Consider the following 20,228-nt stretch of genomic DNA (forward strand, 5'->3'; position numbering starts at 1 on the left):
GCAACCATATATTTCATTAAACAATCTGTTTAGAGAGATTACATATATGATGACCATCCGAGACAAACATGTTTGTCAAGCAAACTTGCACAAAAAAAAATCCACAAGAAGTAAAATTAAAATTTCACCATTGAAGAAACTTGTGCCTCGCCGAACTGTCGTCCACCAACAAGTTTTTAAGAATTTTTGGAAATTCCAAAGGTTGTTTGCGCGAAAAAAATAATCTAATTTAGTTTTCACCAGAACACTATCTCCATATATCCCTTCTCACTGTAGAGAATACGAACGCTCCCTGTGCCTCCTACTATTAGGTTAGATCCATTTGATTTGAGGTAGGGAAAGATACAGCCAGGGCAAGGTTTTGTCTTTGATTTTCCTTAATTCGTTTCCAAATTTGAGGTGGGGTAAGAAAGAAAATAGCCAACACTAGTATAGATCGCCTTTTTAAGGTTTCTGGCCGCAAACGGAAGGTCTATTCCAAGTGTAGTGGGAAGATCACTTGTTATATTGTGAGCTAAATTCATATACTAAAGGAAGGCTAACTTCTGACGAACGGATCGAGGCCGTCGTCGGTAGGCTTTATGTGAAAAACCTTGGCATTATAGTTATATTCACGCCCTACTCTAAATCTGAATATCTGAAATTATTATCTCATGCAAAGAATTATCTAGTTGATTTAAATATGATATCCGGTAAATATTAGCTTATTTATTTGGCAGCTCAACTGTTTTTATTATTTAAAACCAGCTGACTTGATCTTGAATGTGATATCTAAACACATGGTGAGAATAATGGAGCAGGAAAATTTGCATTTCACCTAATGGCTGAGCCTAAATTGATAGACATGTTGACCAAGACTAGTGCATGCAAGAGAAGGACCTGCAGTGAGCTAGTGTGACGATCTAATGTAAATCTGTGCTTAGTACATGTTTCATATATTATCTTGTGCTTAATTCTGCTACATGTTATTATCTGATCTCTACATTGCATAATACATGTTTAAATAGTTCATTGTTGTAAATATGTTTGCAATATTATCAAAATACAGTTGTAATGAAGCACTCATTAGAAGATAGACGCCAAAAAAGGATCTGTAGCGAGCAGTAGGCCCGTCGAAGAGCACGTGCGAGCTGTGCGGTAGAACAGGGCCCAAAAAATTTAGGAGCCCCAAATCTCAGGCCCATGGTCGAGCGGCTGCGGCCTCCATCTCCGGCAGCGCAGGCTAAATCTCTCAAAGTCTAACCGTGCCTGAGTTTGCCCCTAATCCAGACAAGATCGATAGACGGTCCAAGGACGAACGATGGCGCGATTGTGGAAAGGTCTTGACCTGGACGGGCGGGGGCCTCCCAGTCCACGGTGGTCGTTCACTCGTTCGGCCATGGCGGAAAGGTGGGCAGCTAGACGAAGGGGACAGGGCAGAGGCAGGGATAGTGCAGCGCTCTCAAAGTCACCGTGTGTCTCCTAATTCATCCTCTTCTTTTATGTGATCTTGTCGGTTTATGTACCTCTGCTTGTCCTTTGGTTGGGATGGGTTTTGTCATCCCCTTGCTTCGTTACAATTTACAAATACAGAACATGTTGGGACATCTAGAACTCTAGATTACTCTAAACATCAGCAAGCAGTACATGTGAAGTACCTGCTCTCTGTTTCGTTTTTTGCCACAAGGCAGCGAAAGACGAATTGATGGCAACTAGTATATACGGAAAACATGCATCCATTTCTGTTTTTTTGAAGAAATCTCCGAAAGACAAATTGATCTATGAATTGATATGGTCCACGGTTGGCCTCGAGCTGCGACCCTGCCGGCGACATGCCCCATTTTGGCATTTCACGCTACAATCAATTTCTCAATAAATTCACCGAATTATGTTGAAGAGAAAATTAATATACTATATTTCTAAAAACTCGAACTAATACATTATTAAGTTATAACTAAGTGAATGCATGCATTATTATATTAGCCACATGGATATTATTTATAAAAGTTCGGGCCCTAATTATATTTCGCACTGGGGCCCCAAATTTCTGGAGATGGCCTTGGCGAGCATGTGCAACGATATAATGTACGTATGTGCTTAGTACAAGTTTCATACATTAGCTGGTGCTTATTTCTACTACCTGTTATTATCTAGTATCTACATTGGAAAATACATGTTTGAATAGTTCATTGTTTTAACTATGTTTACGCCAAAAAAGGATCTGTAGTGAGCCCATGCAATGATATAATGTAAGAGCATCTCCAGTCGCTTCCTCCAAACCGTCCCCCAAAGGGATTTGGGGCGCGCCGGACAAAAAAACGTTCACAGCCGCATCCCCCGAACCCACTTTTTGTCCGGCGCGCTCTGATACGGTGTCCGGTGACCCGAGCCCGTCCCCGCCCCACAGGGGACGCTCCGGGCACGCCGGACACAACGAAAAGCGAGACGGGCTCCCACATGTCGGCGACTATTTCCATAAACCATTGGTTTGCGCCTTTTTCTCGTCGCTCCTTCCCTCCCGCGCCTCCCACCCCTCCGCCGCCGCTAGATTTGCCGGCCGTTTCGACGACTGATCTCTTCTGAGAGTCGCCACCGTCGTCGCGGCTGGCACTCTCGCCGGTCGTTCCGCCTCCTCCGCTTCTCCTGCGCGTCCTAGAACGCGGCGTCAAATCCGCCCCACCTCCGCGCACAGAAGGTGCTCGATGACTTGCCAGGTACGCGCGATTGGCCGCTGTTTGTTGCCTCGTCTGCCGCGGTGCAATTTTAACCATTGATTTTGCTTCAGACATGGATAGCGACGACGAGATGATTGCCCTACTGCTGGAGGATGAGCAAGCCTTCGACGACGACCTCCGGGAGCATTTGCTGATCATCGTGGCCCTCCAGGACATGCTTAACACCGAGGCGGAGAAGAGGAAGAGGCCGCGCCGCGGAGGATCAAGTCCGGGGAGAAAGAAGTCGAAGCCCCGTCAGATGATGGAGGGGCATACCATGCTGCACAACAACAACTTCACAGATGACGCAACACATATCGACAATTTTCGGCGCCGGTATAAGATGAGCAAGAGTATGTTCATGAATATCCTCCACGGCGTTCGAGAGTTCGACCCCTACTTCAAGCTCAAGCACGATGATGTAGGCGATGTCGGGTTCTCGTCGATTCAGAAGTGCACCGCTGCCATGAGGATGCTTGCATACGGAGCACCTGCCGATACACAGGACGACTACCTTCGCATGAGTGAGTCTACTGCCATTGAGTGCATGTACAAGTTTTGTCGAGCTGTGGTGGGAAAGTTTGGCAAATACTACTTGAGAGGGCCAACTGAGGAAGAGACTGCAAGGATCATGGCACAAAATGCTGCCAGAGGCTTCCCTGGAATGCTTGGAAGCATCGATTGCATGCACTGGTCATGGAAGAAATGCCCGTTTGCTTGGTAAGGTATATACAAAGGACGTCATGGATATTGCATTGTGGTGCTTGAAGCTGTGGCAGATTATGACCTGTGGATTTGGCATTCTTTCTTTGGCATGGCGAGATCACACAATGACATCAACATATTACATCAGTCTCCGGTGTTCAGCAGATTAGTGGAAGGTCATGCTCCATCATGCAACTATGAGGTCAATGGCCACGAATATACCAAAGGATATTATCTAGCAGATGGTATATATCCATAATGGGCCACTTTTATCAAAACAATCTCGAATTCATCAGGTCAGAAGAATTCCCACTTTGCTTCGTGACAGGAGGCTTGCAGGAAGGATGTCGAGCGGGCATTTGGTGTGCTTCAAGCTCAATTTGCAATTGTCCGGTATCCTGCTCTAAGCTGGTCTCACGACCAAATCTGGGAGGTGATGCAGGCTTGTGTGATCTTGCACAACATGATCATCGAGGATGACCGCAAGAATCATGCCAGGACACATGTTGGTCCCTATGAGTGTCAGGGCCCTCTTGCGGAGGTTGATCGTGAGTTGCCTGCAGATTTTGCTGATTTACTCGCCATGCGCGCAGAGATCTGTGACAGCAATGTTCACAAGCAACTTCAAGATGATCTCGTTGAGCATTTGTGGAGGATCAAAGGATTATCAGCAAATGCCGCGGCACCTTGATCTAGCCCTATTTATTATATTTGTTAAGTTGTTTGATTGTTTGTTGTATTTTAATTTGAAAACAATCTCCGCAAACATATTTATTTGTATGTTATATTTAATAAATGGTTGTGTTTTCAAAAACCCTTATTTAATGTTTGGGGGGCGGCATTTGCGGGATGCGACTGGGGAGCGATGTCCCCCAAACGCGGCACGAACAAAACACGTCCCCAAACGCTCAATTAGGCGCCGTTTGGCGGACGGTGGGGGACGCGACTGGAGATGCTCTAAGTCTGTGCTTAGCACATGTTTCATACATTGTATTGTGCTTATTTTTGCTATTTGTGACAATCTGATATCGACAATGCTTAATACATGTTTGCATAGTTCATCGTTTAATTTTTTTTACAATATTATTATAATGCAGTTGTAATGAAGCAATCCTCATCAGATTAGAGGCCCAAAATAGTTTTGAACTTTTTCCGATGCATCCTCCATAGAGGTCAACCTAGATCATTCCTTTCAAACGATAAATATCTCAAGGCTGTACTTTGCGCAGAAAGACTGGGTGTTGCTGCTCTAAGATCTGTAGCTGATATATTGAAAAAGAGTACACAAGATTTAATCAAGGCGATTGCCAAATATCAGCGTGTTATTGATGATGCTAATATGAGTCCTCCATGATTATATGTAATTTTTTTTATTTAGGCTCATTAATTGCCTCGTAATTTTCCTTATTATTTTATTTGTAAAATTATTTATTTTATTTTATTATCTAAAATGATATTTAAATAAATTAGACACAATGCTACAACGTGAAACACTAAGTGGCTGCTAAATGTTTGTAATTAGGTATTTCATTGATATCAACTTTTAACTGTAATTGGCTTTCACAATTAGTTTAGAAGGCCGTAGTTAAACTGGCCCATGAAATTTAACGCGTCTTCTGATAATCCTAACTGGGCCGGCCCAGCATGCAAGTTCACCGGTCGAATGTTTTCGGCCCCACCGCTTACTTATTAGGCCATCCCACTTACTTATTAGACCGACCCACTTACTTATTGGGCCGGCCTACTCACTTTTAAGTGGGCCCATTTACTTATTGAGCTAGCCGACCAACTTACTTTTAAGGGGCCCCACTTACCTATTGGGCTGGCCCACTTACTTACTGGGCCAGCATAGTCAATGAATTGATCGAGCAAAGAGATAATGTCGGACCAGCCCATTTACTAGCTAACTGGCCCGAACCGCCATCTAAGTGGGTCGGCCCAGTTATCTTGTTGACCGGTCAAACCAAGACATTAGGTCTGACCCACGGACATAAGTGGGCTGGCCCAATAATTTCTTATTGGGTCGGCCTGCTTGAGGCGTGGCAGGCCTTGTGTTAGCCTACCATCTACCACGGATTTTCAGCCGGTTAACGGCGTTACCGGGGACATAACGGCGTCTGCAGTCAACGGCCAACAAAACACGACACACCAAAAAAACCATGGTAAATCCTTAGGTGACGCGATATGCACCACAAAACTCATATTGTCGGCTTAGCCTCATAGGTGACGAAAGACACCCATTAGTTGACGAAAATTTGACGTTGTTCATGATATCTTTTCTTGTAGTGAGAGAAAGAAAGCCTAGTGTGTTATTTCTTAGTTAGCAAAATTACATTAAGAAAGTCCTTAAACGTTTTAATATGCATGATGCAAAGTCTGTTAGTACACCTATTGCTCCTCACTTCAAATTGTCAGCATTGCAATGTCCTAGTACTGATGGAAATTTTGTTCTAGTGATGTTGGTTCCTTGATGTATGCCATGGTTTGTTCTTGCCCTGATTTGTCATATGCTATGAGTTTGGTCAGTCGATACATGGCTAATCCTGGTAAAGAACAATAGAAATTTATTCAGTGGATTTTCAGGTACCTTCATGGCACATCCAAAACTTGCTTGAAGTTTGGCAAAACCGGTGAGGGACTCGCTAGCTATGTGGATTCAGATTTTTTTGCCGACTTGGATAAGAGAAGGTCCCTTGGAAGTTATGTGTTCAACATTGATGGATGTGCTGTGAGTTGGAAGGCAACGTTACAACCTATTGTTGCCCAATCTACAACTGAAGCAGAATATATAGCTATTGTTGAAGCTTGCAAAGAGTCTGTTTGGTTGAAAGGGTTGTATGTTGAGCTTTGTGGAGATGATTATTGCATTAACTTGTTTTGTGACAGTGAATATGCCATATGCCTTACTAAAGATCAAATGTTCCATGAGAGGACAAAACACATTGATGTCAAGTACCATTATGTTCGTAAAAATTGTTGCACAAGGTAAACTGAAGGTATGCCAGATAAGTACTCATGATAATCCTGCTGATATGATGACAAAGCCACAGTTTATGTTGCCAAGTTTGAGTTTTGCTCGAACTTGGTTGGTATAACTGTTTAGCCCAAGTGGATGTTGACGATGATACGTTGCAAACGTATCTATATTTTTTGATGCTCCATGCTTGTTTTTCACCAATTGCTATATGTTGTGCTTACACTTCGCGACACTTTTATGCATTTTTTGGGACTAACCTATTGGCAAGATGCCACAGTGTCAGTTCCCTGTTTTCTGCTATTTTGTATTTCGGAAAATTGTACAGGAAATATTGTCGGAATTAGACGAAACAAAAGTCAAAGTTCCTATTTTTTTCCAGAGCGAAGACGGAGTCCAGAGCAGAGACGAAGGGGGCCACAGGGTGGCCAGACCATGCCTAGGAGCGGCCTGGCCCTGGCCCGCGCCTAGGGGTGGTCTAGGGCCACCAGGTCTCCACCGACCTCGCCCTTCTGCCTATATAAAACCCCCGACACAAAAACTCTAAATATACAAGGCTCTACCCACGAAAAGTTCCGCATGCTTTGAGATGCTAGGAGGTGTTGGAAGCTAGTTGGCTACAATAGCCATGCGGATAGTCTCAATGTAGTAGCAATTGAATAAATCTACGATGTATTAAACCTATATATATATTATCAAAGAAGTTATCTTTAAAATACTTTATGACTAATGCCTTTTGTATTCAAAATGGATGAATTTATGTATTATGGTCCTCCAATTAGGGATAGAGAACGTGAGCGGCATAGTCGCGTCACACCTGCTCGCCACGCAGCATTAAGCTTCTAAAAATCATGTGCTATTTAAGTACACAGCGTTAGCACCATCCTTGTACATATCACACAGTTTTGTTAGGACAAAAGGATTTGTGATGTACTCGCTGAAAATAAAACGTGCCACACATCTTTTTGTCTGACCTAGACCGTGTGAGATGTGTTCATCTTCCTTGAATACCCGGTCCCCTTTCTATATCCTTGTTCAAAAACGCCTCAAACATTACTTGCCGGTACTTCGTAGCCCCATCTCCCTCATCCTAGCGAACTGATACTGTCGACCGTCACCATGGTGTCGACTCCCGATACCGCGGATTTTGGCGACGTACAATTTTCAGACTTAATTAGGGGTATGTTCTAGTTCGGGATTTGGCTTTTCTCTTTCTGATTCATTGCATTTTTGTGAATATTCTAGCTTTCCCATTATGATTGCGAGGATCTACATAACGAGTTAAAGCTATGTGTCCAATGGGCTGAACATTGATGTCAAGGAGAAGAAGAAAGCAAAGAAAAAAAATTGAAGAAGCTTGAAGGAGAAGAAAAGATGAAGATGGAACTCCATTTGGCAAATATTGTCCACGAAGGCAGAAAAGTAAAATATTAAGAAGATTAATAATATGGTCATGACATGCAAAGTAGGATGCATTTTTATTTGATTGTTATTGCAATCCTAATAGATGTTATAAATAGCACTTTTAGTTTTATCTAGGCGCATTTAGTAAAGATTTCTAAACAATTCTGATGGGTGAAAATAAAAAATAATGTACTAGGCGAACACTAGAAATAAACTATTGTGAAAAAAAAATGTATCGCACACGGTTATTTTGTAGAAAGTCATTTGCAATGCACATACAACACAAATAATTTTTGATGGATAGTCGCATGCGATAGTTGGGACCAACAAGTGCAACCCTACAAACTTTATTATATAAATTAGGACCGGCAACCTTATCTGGTCTCGCTCCACTACACAGTCGCCCCTTCTTTGGATCCACGACAGATCCCCTAGAAACTAACTTGGTCAGCAAGGCGTAAGCTAGCTTGCAGCCAGCCTTCCTTTTGTGTGTTCACTAATCATCTCAACTAGAATTGTGTAATTCTACCTTTTGTGTGTTCTTGTCTCACGGTAAATATTTTGTGTAGTTTTCCACTCTTGTGTTAAGGATGTCAAGTCCTACAATATGGCTGCAGTGATGTATCAGAGGGTCAAGTGTCTCTCTTTCATATAGCACGACATGATTAGGAGGGACTTCAGTTTCTCTCTTATCGAATGAACGCTCCTTTCGTGCTAACGAAAGAGTAAGTATCTATGCCGAAAACTTATAATTGATCTTTTTTGTTCAATCATATCGCTGATTCACTTCCTTATTTCGAGTAAACACAATAGACACAATTCAATATATGTAGTTAGGGAATTTCCTCCAAGTTCCTCTCCAAATTTTCAACACAAAATTTACGTACAAGGTTTAACTTGGGCAGGAAGACAGAATCTTGGGACGACTGTTGCAGTTATGTTCACAAAAACCTAACTGTGAGACAAAGACGTAACCAAGAAAAACATATTTGTATAGCTAGCAAATAGTCGTATATATATATGCATGAATACATATGGTGTATATCAGATGTACAACAAAATATAATTGAAATTTTCTGTTGTATTTTGATGAAATATTCCATGGGTTGCTGGTACAACTGGGAATGAAGGTAGTACTAATAGGGGCATTACTAACACAAATAAACGCACAGTTATAAAAGTAAAACCATTTACGATATTTGGTAATAATAGGCGATTGAGTTAAATTCATTACGGAGTATGTAAGAGCATAGTTAAACGCACACGACCAAGCATTTATAATCGTCTCAGATGCTGCGTAAACACACGCGGCAGAGCAAAGCTGAAGCCACCTTTCTTAGACGGTTTCATTTTTTTTTTCGCCTTTCGCACACTGTTTAATAAACTATGTGTAGTGCACCGGTTGTGACACGGTCTAGAGGCTCCGTGACCCGATCTCCTGCCATTCTTTGCTGTTGGTTGGCCAAGGAGAGTCCATCTAGTTTCGTTAGACATCATGTGTATTTTTTTTTCTTTCTTTGTCGAAAAATGTGTATTTTTTGGGTCTAATGTTTTTTGTAAACTAGGTCAACTCTTCTTTCTAATCACTCTATTTAGCAGTTCTCCTACAAGTGTTGTGTTTTGAGTTGCAGTGAAAAAACTACCTTCATGGCAATTGCAATGACAGACTTCTCTTCGGGTGAAAACCCATGATTTAGCATCGGTGCTTGGATCTAGTGACGTCACTGCTGTTTCCTTTCTAGAGGTGTCTTCATTGAAGCACCTACATGTTGCCATCATTGGTGGTTGATGTTGAAGTTTTGTACATCTATGTTTTTTTGGTAATATGTTGGTTATGTTTTTTCTCGTTGTCTTGACTAACTCTACATCGAGTTGGTGCAGAGACTAGCTGTAATAAATGGAAATCAATCCTTAATCAGCATACTTTAATGCAATAGCAGTAGCTACTATGGTGATTACATGGCAAATTTAGAGGTTCACAGACTGGGCCAAAGAAGAAGAGAAGGACAGATGACGGATAAGCAAGCTGTGCTGTCCAAAGTTACTGACGCAATGCTCTGAATTCTGGGAGAGAATATACTAGCGGTAGCAATTTGATCGGCTCGTTGCTAGATCCATTGATGATTCTGCTGTGACGACGAGAGCATAATGGCGTCGAGCGCGGCCTTCACCTGGGAGATCTCCGGCGCCTCTCCGCCCTGCGCAGGCCAGAACGCGTCCGTCTCGAGCACCTGGCATTATTCGTTCAGTTCGCGAATGAGGACAACGCCACGAGACGAAACAATTCGAGGCGGAAGGGCGTGATTTCATCATATTGTCGGAGGGGTTTAATGGCCGTACCGTGAGCTGGAGCTGCATGAACTTGACGTAGGTGATGGCCTTGTCGAGCATGGTGACCATGTCCACCTTGCTGCCGTTGGGCACCAGCTCCTGCAGCGCTCTCAGCCGCTCGCCGATCCGCTCGCGACGGTTCTGCAAACAATTATCCAGCAAATCTCGTCAGTTCACTGTGAATTTGCAAGCTTCATTCCGATGCATGACTGCATGAGTTGGGACGAAACTCCATGAGCGTGCTTACCTTGGCAGCATCGCTCTGTGGCTCTTTGGGTGGAGGACTGGTGCTCGCGGACGTTTTTCTGGGCTTGATCGCCGCTTTCCTGTCGCCGCCGCACTGCTTCTTGGGATCGGTAGCGCTCTCTTGGTCCGTTCCCTGCTTTTCCTGCGCGAGCGCACGAGGTCGCTTGTGCGATGCGGACGCCGCCGACGCCGACGGGTCATCGAACGAGAGCATCGAAACAGGGGAAGAGACGCCGGTTGCGTGGTGCTTCCAGCCGACGTCGTGCCCATCGAACGCGCTGGCGTTGCCAGGCTCGGCGCCAAGGTCGCCGGTTGGCAGCTCCCATGCGTGGCTGCCCAGCAAGCATTCCTCCTCGAGGAGAAAAGGTTGGTAGTGGTGATCGTACCCGTAGCCGAACGAGAGGCCGCCGGCGTCCATGAAGGGCGGCACGCCGTCGTCGTGGCAGAGCATGGCTGGCTGACCCACTAGAGCCATGGCGGCGGCGATGACGAAGGACAACAAGAGCAAGTAAGCGAGCAAGCTATACCTAGGCTGCACCACACCAGTAGTTTATCAAGCGACGTGCGTGTGAGTGTGTGTGTCTCTGGATGTGAGGCAGGAGAGGATTGAAGTAAGCTTCTCGGTTTTGGCGAGTAATTCCCTGTGTGCCACTTTATATAGCGCAGCTCCGCAACGACACCCACATGGCCACCGGCAAAGGCGCAAAGCTGACGATTAAGCAGGCGCTGGCCATGCCGCCATGGAGGCATTAGCATGACAGGATTATAGAAATGCACTCGCATTTAATGCCCTGATCAAGTTCTAGGAGATGCTCTATATATGATCGATCCAGCTTCATAATTGCACCTGATTCTGTTTTCCATTTTTATTACTTTGGCTGCTCGAGTTCATGGAAGACTTCCCTTTCCTGTATTAAATAGCTACCATTCCATGGATGCGCTGCACAGATGAGCCGGTTCATCAGGACTTCAGGCAAAAGAAGAGGGAGGCTGGCAAATTTTTCCTGCTCCCACATTTTCGGTAGTGCAATTCACCACACCACTAGTCAATTATGCTTACACATATAAGGATTTGGGTACCGGTAAGAGAAAAAAAAATCTCAGAGGAGACCAATTTTTCCGGTAACCAGTCAAATACCGGACAACATTCTCAAACAAAATCTAAATTTCAGAATTAAAATTGCCTAAATTTGAATATAATATTTGAAGGGGGGGGGGGGAGTGAAAGTTTCAGACAAATGAGTTGGGGCACGCGATTATAGCGAAGGAATCACAGTACAGTTTAGGTTGGACTATCCAATCAGCCCAAATTCAAATAGACTGTCATTTTTTATGAAAACCAAAGTGGGTGGAAATTCCGGTTACCCGCCGGTAACCACGGTATTTCACTAGGTAACCAAATCCATGTGCACATTTAGACACCTCACGGCCTTCACCTCTACTTGTGCACTTGTTTTATCGATGGTGTTTGGGTTTTCACAGCCAAGCCAGGAATCTCCACCGCGGATTAGTTTCCTAATGATGTTACAAAGCTGCAGGGATAGGATGCAGATGCCTACATACCCCTTTGATTACTGCAAGTTACAGGTGTTAATCACCTGGCTCTGATACTGGCTAAGATATGTAGGCAGTTGCTTGCACCTTGGCATCTGCATTTTGCTCTCACTGTCTATTCCTCTTTAATTTTATATATGATGCCTAAGCTGCTAGCTAATGCACATGCTTAGCGGAGCGGCCAACTCTACTCTTCCATCCGTGGCCATTAATGCGGCGTATATTCGAACAAGATCTCCTGTTAATTAGTCCAGACATTTGGTTTTCAATAAAAGGAACCGATCGACTAGTAGCTTTTTCCCGCCCTCTGGTATCATGACCAAGCAGCTCAGATTTCATACCTTAGCCATGAAAATCACCACCCAACGTGTATTGTTGGAGATAATTAGGCAGAGGGCATTGTAATTTGGGTCATGGGATACTTCTCTTTTTGTCGACAAAATGCAAAGGTTGTGTCTCAATGCATGGCACGACTTTACAAGCCGAAGAATAGCCCACTTTAATTTTCCCACAAAATGCAAAGGTTGTGTCTCCATGCATTGATATAAAGAAGAGTCACAACTTTAGAGCCTTAGATTAGGCCACATTGTTTTCAACAAATGCAACGGGGTTGTGCCTCGATGCATTGATAGAAAGAAGAGTCACAATTTTACAAGCATAAGATTAGGCAACCTTTTTCCCGGCAATCTGCAAAGGTTGCACCTTGATGCACAGATAGAAAGAAAATCACAACTTTACAAGCCTATGATTAGGCCACTTTGTTTTCAAAAAAAAAATGCAAAGGTTGTGCCTCAATGCATTGGCAGAAACAAGAGTCACAACTTCAGAAGCCTAACATTGGGACACTTTTTTCCAACAAAATGGAAAGGTTGTGCCTCGATGCATTGGCAGAAACAAGAGTCACAACTTCATAAGCCTAACATTAGGCCACTTTTTTCCAACAAAATGGAAAGGTTGCACCTCGATACATAGATAAAAAAAAGAATCACAACTTTGCAAGCCTAAGATTAGGTCAACCCCCAGTACTCATGACAAGGCCACAACTGACAACCGCTAGCCAAATACAATCAACACAACCAAACAAACCCTGGCTTGAATGCCATCGATGCAAGCCACTCCAAATTTGTACATCGCAAGCAAAAGGTGCATGTAAATTTTTTTTTGCCAGCGGTTGAGCATTCACAGCGGCCAATTGACACAATGCTTTGGTATTTGCTGTCATGGTGTTATTTGTATGTGCCGCAAAGCAAAAGGTGCATGTAACTTATTCATATTATTATATTGCATCCCCACATCGCATTGATGAATTACTATTTGTCCACTACAACTTAAAAGAGAGAATGGTCAAGTGAACCCATGAACCCCAGTTCACTTTTTATTATAAGAAACACCTTTATATTGCTTTTATCTTATTTTCTATTTTCTGCACTATTTTAATCCTAAAATAAAAAATATTTACTTTTCTTATTTGCATCCAAAACACCAAAAACAATCAACCTCTTTACAGTTTTTACTTAGTTATTTTACTTAGTCTTGTTTTACTCGCTTTATTTTTACATGTGTTTATTTACTTACGCGAAACCTTGTGCTTGAGTGCTTGACAATCACACGGTGGAGTTGGGGACACAAGGCTTTTATTTTACTTGCAGGATTGCTAGAAGAAGGGAGAAGAGACAGCTCTTTGTGCAGTTTCCTGAGAGTTCGATATAAACCCTCGAGTCACCCTTATGGGGAAGATACTCTGCTGACACAACACTCTGCACTTGGAGTCCCAACGTATAAAGATAGTTTTAGCATTGCTAGTAGCCATCATCAGTCACACAACGTGAAATTATTGTCACTTGTCCTCGTCAAACTTCTCCCCTTTTTACCCCTAGACAAAGGACGTTGGTGGTACCAGTTCTATTACTTAGCCGTATCATTGTTGCCATTTGGCTACACCTCTCATCTATATACATTATACTTAATTATGTTAAAACACACTTAAACACTATGGAAAAGCCTTTGTTTTATGTGCACATACCACATCTCTATCGTCTACCTACACTTAGTGTTGTCAAACACCTAATGATGTGGGAGACAAGCCATTACAACTAGCAGTATCCCGATGCTTCCGTGATGTATAATAACAAATCAATGCATAGATATTATAACCATGCTTACAAAGTATGAAAAACTATAGTCTTAACATAATGGTAAATGCATAACATGTATCATGTCATACCACAATATCGACCATACAAATTACATAGATAGCATCATAATCATGTAGTGGAGCTCATACAAGCTAGAACAATGATCATACAATATAGAGATATTTGGTTAAGTTACTACCACAAACCCGGGTCAAGGGGGTGGACTACTGCCCTCTCATGGTGGAGATCGACGCCGAGGCATTGGTGAAGGAGGAGAGGCAGCTGGACGCGGTTATAGCAGAGGTTCTCCTCCAATCTTCCGTTGGCAGCGGACTGCGGACTCTATGTTTCATGGTTTTCAATCTCCACCTCCGCCCATCATGAGATCACGATCGGGACCCTTTTTATAGATGGTTTTAGGTCAAGACGAAGATATCGATGCGAAGATGGACGGCAGGGGATTCTCGAGATCCAAAGAGGGGCCCATGGCGCGACAGTGGTATCTACCGCGCCATGGGCCCCCATTTGCATGCCATTTACCTCATGATGGCCCACTTTAGCTCGTTGGATCCGTCTCAAAAATTTCAAAGCGTGCTCTCTGACATTTCTCTTTTTGGAGTCTCGTAGTTTCAAAAGTCAAAAATACTAACATAAGATATTTATGCCAAACAGAGTTAGAACCAAAGTAAATGGAATCTTTTGGAAAATCCCTGAAATCAATGTAAATGAAGGTAATACCTTATGATATGATGCAAATATAATGAAATATAGCACAATAAATCACAAAGAACATGTATTCATTTTACATGAATCACCAACATATGACCATAAGTCACTGTCCGATAGGCAACTTGCCTAACTGCTCTTTTGAGAAGGAGGAGGATCCAGACATAAATCACACCTACGAGTATTGGCCAATGGATCAGATTCTTCTGGTTGGCCTATTCAATTAGATCTAGCATGAGTACTGGCTAAATATACTGTGCATGCTATCCACTAATGGCGGGGACAGAACGTAAGGGAGGACAGGGTGGTTTGCCTCCGCCACAAGGGAGAGTAGCTAGAGTCCGGGAAGAAGAAGAGGTCGGTCGCGGAACCTAGGCTAGAGGCGAAGGATAATAGCTGCTGCAGCAAACAATGTCGGCCTTCTCGTACCTGAATAGATGGAATCTGCGGGAGGGTGTTTTACTACTGTTCTGCTGGGAGGTGACCAAAAAAGAGGAGGTGACACTAGCTTTTCCACGAAAACCAGCCGACGATTTTGGTTCTCTCGGCATCTCTCCGTGGCCTCCTGTCCGCTCACTATTTCCTCCTTTTGTTGTGCTGGCATCTAGCACCCTGGGAAAGGCCGAATTGAGCGTTCCTGCCGAGCCCAACCCAAAACTTCTTTTAGCTGCGTGCGAGCCACGATGCAGACCCCACCCAGGACTCCAACACCCGTTTTTGCATTAGGGGGGCTATTTGGAGAGATGCGGGAACCAAATCACGCCCTAAGTGCATGGATGCAGATGAGCGACATCGGCTGCTCAGACAACTCATCGCAGATCCCAAAACCATGACCAAAAACTCATCCTAGTGGTCCAACCGGTGGGTGGATTTCAGACTTGAAATTTCATCAAAATTTATGTGGCTTCCATGGGTACGTAGTGAAATATACTAGTATCTAAAAAGATAATGCTGAATTTGAAGTTTTAGTACGAAAAGATTTAAAAAAATTAGAAGTTCTACCATTTTGGGGAGAATTCTGTGTTCAAAATTCGGGCTAGTTGCACAAATTATATACGGAGTAGCAATTTTGATGAATTTTGAACTCACTCCTGTTGTACATAGTATATTCCGTTGACATTTCCTAACTAGTATGCCAACTTGGAAAGTCAGCGCCATTAGCGTAAGGATTCAGGTTGAGGGTTACCTGACGTTCCTAGGGTCAACTGGTATTATACATTTGATGCGGCAAAGTCTAATACATAGGGCCTCCGTATAAAGAAAAGGAAAGTCAAATTCAGAGAAATGAGAGTGTGTCTAATCGGATATGTACTCGTCTCTGACAATAACGGTGCAGTTTATGCTCAGCTGTTGTGATAGGTTTTTCACTACCAACCCAAGAATGTCCAGAGCAGATTTGCAACCTCGGGGACCTAGAAAATTTCTAGGGATCATCGAATAGGGAGGGTTTCAAGTAGCTTTGGATGTTAATTACTGCTGCTAATGATCCCTGGCTAAGCTATGCAGGCAGGTCGCTCCTCCTCACCAGCTCTGCTTGTCTCCGAAGAGGCCATCATCATTCTTTAATCTTGATGTAAAAAAACATTCTTTAGTCTCTAGTACGTGTGAAGTAATGCTCTAATCTAGCTAGTGGGCGATTGTAATAGTAACCAGGCATGTGAAGCTCATTAAATGGAGTTGATACACCCTGCAGATTTAGAACTGCTGACCCGCAATTGACAGAGAGTGCATCTCAGCCGTTGGTCCAAGAAAGCGTGCAAACATCCGATGCTATAGCACATAGCAGAGCTCAAGCTTATATTATGCACAAATCCACTTGTTGCATTATAAACACAAGAACATTATTATTCTTCAACATTAGCAAGTGTTCACGGAGGCCATCAGTGTCAGCGGGAGATCGGACTAATAATTCACATCGGTTCCATAAATAGCATGGAATATTCTGTTTGATTTATATAGATGGGAATCTAGCTGTCAGAGGCATCGGAGATTTTTTTAAACTACTTTACGTGTTCATGAATCATGATGGCACGTATTTTACGTATTTTTTAGAGAATGCATCTTATTAATGTGTATCATATAGAAAATAAATAGCTGAAGAAGCTTTTTTTTTAGGATCAATCATGCGACGAGAGTTTGCGGTGTTGCGAGATTAATATTGAAGTAGCGCACCCCTGCCATGTTATACCATGCTAATCGACATTTAACATTGCCAGTAGAAAATAACTCGAACCTAACTTGTTTGTCGAGATTCCGATTCTGCTTAATCTGGTTAAGTGCATTGCATCATTGTTGCCATGCCATGCATATTATATCATGATCATGCCGATTTTTTTTCGTTGTAGTAAGTTATGCATCGTTGTTTGTTGTAGCTTTTTGCTTCTTCACGGATAGGACTTGAGTTGATGCGAGCTACAACAAGTTCTCCGGTTGTTCTTCGTCAATCTTTAACAGTCAAACATTTCTCTGCAGGGGTATTTTATCTATTTTATATTGCTTCTCTCTTATGCTAGCCTTGATTTGCGTTCTTTTCACTTGTTCTATCCACCTATTACCTCAAGTAGCCCATATTGCCCCCACCACCCTCCTACAGTTGTTATTTGGTTTATCGGGTCTGCCTTGCGAGTCGTAGTGCATGCTTTGTACCGTTTGTATCTTGTTACCGTTATCGTTATCTTATTGGGTTATCTGTTGGAGGTTCCGAGACACATGCTACATGGTTATATTTGTTGGAGGGTATCATGGCTACTTCATATTCTTAATAATTGCTAAGCGGAGACATCAGTGGGTCATATATATGTGTTGGCTTTATGATGGCTCACTTGTGTTTCCTTAAAACTTAGCATCCGAGTTCTTGTTATCTATTCTGAGACTGAGCGCTCTAACCACACGTGGGTATGTTTATGGGTCTCCCCTCGATCACTGCCAGAATCTACAGCTCCGTTCAGTGGCCATAACTAGATTGTAACGTTTCATTCTCATTGCGTGTGTGCAAGCTTATTTCCTTATGTTGCTTTTGGGGAAGCCCGTGTGTGCCTTGTATCCCCTTGTTCTTGTGCGCGCGTATAGGAGGGATGCAATGTTAAGCGGTATCCGAAAGAATGAGGTCACTGGTCAGCTCCCAGTGTGGGCTCTGATCCAGTGTGCATCTCTTAGGAACTAACTTAGCCGTAGATTCAAACAGCTAGGTCGGTCTCGAGATTCGGTCGGACTTCGTCTCGGGTTTAACTTAGTTAGGTGGCTTCCTAGATATTATTGTGATGAAAGAGAGTGCATGCCGTGATATCCTTCCCTTGCTCGGTTGGGTTGATTGTGCATGTGGGCACATTTTAGCACCTTTGCAAGGTTAAATCTTTTCGAAAAGCCATGTCCACGATTATGGACGATTTTGAGGTGTATGACTCGACCATAGACAACTTACACATGTTATCCCATACTAATAATTTGCGTAAGTAAGACAGAACAACTTTAATATTAAATGGTTAAAACTTATCAACTGTGTAAGTGCCCTTGCAAGTATTTTCTCGTGTGAGTGATTCAGTCTCCTCTCTAGCGTCGTTTCTAGCAAACCACAACTGATTAATGATCATCACACTCGTGAGGTCATGCCTAACTCCTCCTTGAGCTTCCCGGCCAGTCTTAAGTAAAGAATCATTTACTTAAGGTTCACGTGGCAAGCTCTAGGTAAACGATTTTTACCTAAGGGGAGAAACGCTAGGTAAAGAAATTAAGTTGGGTACATGATCTAAGGTGGAAAGTTCTTTTCCCAACAACAGCTATTAGGCTCTAGGTAAACAATGTGATCCCCTTTTGATATGCCACGCCACCACACTTTCCCTAGAGTCGTATCCCTACCAGAATTTACATAAAACTCTAAGTAAACCTGAGACTCGTATGTACCGTAATTTGGATTTGAATTCATATGTGTCATGACTCAAAATTTTCAAATTTAAGCACACCGAAGGACATGAAGTATACCATTACCACAAGATTGAGCCATATCACAACCATATATTAATTTATACAATTTATATAGAAATATTTTGAATATTAATAACACACACATCGATAAGATGGATAGCAAACAACATCAACCATTGCATTTTCAAAGGAAAAAAAACACCCCTTGGTCAGCTACTACAAGCACCAGATTCAAATCATGGACAGGGACATCTGAGCTGCCAATGTGTTCCTGAAAATGAAAATGAGCTTAGCACCTTGCTATTAGAACAATACAGCAATCAATACATATTTCGTGAAGAAAAAATGATACTTGCTTCATCAGAAAACCGGGCAGATGTAACACATATCCTAATCATTTCGATCCATCTGCGGGGAAAACTCATCTTGTTCATCATTTGTTCCAAAAAAAACGTCACTCTACCCTATCATATGCCTTAATCATATCTACCTTACTGCACACACACGGAGGTTTCTTTCTCTTTCTCTTCCCGATGGCATGCATAGAGTCATAAGCAATCAACACATTATCCATAATAAGCCTGCTAGGGACCAAAGCACTTTGCTCCTTGAGATCAGAATTGGCAGGATCCTTTTGAGCCTATTTGCCGCCACCTTGGAGGCAATCTTGTACAACACGTTAGAGAGGCTAATGGGCATGAACTGAGAGGCAACTCTGGTTGATTTATTTACCTTTGGAATCAGCACAAGGATGGTGTCGTTAAAATCCTCCGGGCAATCCCTCCCTTCCAGAAAATGGCGAACAACCCTGCACACGGAATCCTTCAACAAAGGTCAGGTAGTCCATGTGGCCCAGCCCAAGGGAGCGAGGGTGAACAATTTTTGCGTTTTCTGCGAGGCGCACGGTTCTGGAAATTTTTTGTGTTAGGATATACTGCCTTGAGCCACTCCTACCGTGACCGATGACGGTGCTTGATCTCCTCGCACTCATACAAGTCATGTACTCTAGCTCACGGAACTCCAGTGAGGAACCCAAGGCTAGCTGAAGAAGCTGATATGCCGCCAAGAAAAAAAAGAGAGAGAGAGAGAACCTAGAAGTGTTCTTTTTTCTCATTCCCCCTTGATGAATGAATCCTTGCACTGGGTACACGCAATGTGCTTAGAAATACAAACATATAATCGTTTCAAATTATATCCCCCACCATGCATCAATTTGTACTCTAAAATAGTATCCTAGAAAATCAGCTTGAATTGTTCAAATCGCTACCGACTAGTGAAGGGGTCAAACGCTCCAGCCGAAGATCAAACCGATCAAACCAATGTCCAGGTTTATGCATGAGTGCGTATTTGGCTTGTAGAGCATTTATGGCTACAGAAAAATCATATTCATTCTATTCCTCATACAAGGAGGTATTTGGTTGATAAAAATTAATCAGGAGCCTAAGATCACACGACATAGCCTTGAGATTAAGAGCAAGCAAAAATATTGTCAAAAAGATGTCCAGACCTCAAAGAAACTTCACGTAAACTTAGTTCAAA

At 42.9% G+C, this 20,228-nt stretch overlaps 1 protein-coding gene across 1 annotated transcript; it reads right to left on the reverse strand.

Moving 5' to 3' along the window:
• Positions 1-9,724: 9,724 nt before the first annotated feature.
• Positions 9,725-10,964, reverse strand: LOC127312985 (uncharacterized). Its single transcript, XM_051343529.2, has 3 exons — positions 10,355-10,964; positions 10,117-10,248; positions 9,725-10,007 (listed from the first exon to the last, which is right to left on the reverse strand). The coding sequence occupies exons 1-3, from the start codon at positions 10,826-10,828 to the stop codon at positions 9,885-9,887; spliced, it is 729 nt and encodes a 242-aa protein (XP_051199489.1). The 5' UTR covers positions 10,829-10,964; the 3' UTR covers positions 9,725-9,884.
• Between the last annotated feature and the right edge of the window lie 9,264 nt (positions 10,965-20,228).

The sequence above is a fragment of the Lolium perenne genome, chromosome 7 (assembly GCF_019359855.2).
Source record: "Lolium perenne isolate Kyuss_39 chromosome 7, Kyuss_2.0, whole genome shotgun sequence".
NCBI lineage: Eukaryota > Viridiplantae > Streptophyta > Magnoliopsida > Poales > Poaceae > Lolium > Lolium perenne.

Excerpts from the sequence above, each read along its gene's own strand:
- LOC127312985 (XM_051343529.2), bottom strand. The coding sequence starts at position 10,828 with ATGGCTCTAGTGGGTCAGCCAGCCATGCTCTGCCACGACGACGGCGTG. Across the intron at positions 10,249-10,354 it reads CACAGAGCGATGCTGCCAAG|AACCGTCGCGAGCGGATCGG; the intron begins GTAAGCACGCTC and ends AATTGTTTGCAG. Across the intron at positions 10,008-10,116 it reads TCATGCAGCTCCAGCTCACG|GTGCTCGAGACGGACGCGTT; the intron begins GTACGGCCATTA and ends GAATAATGCCAG.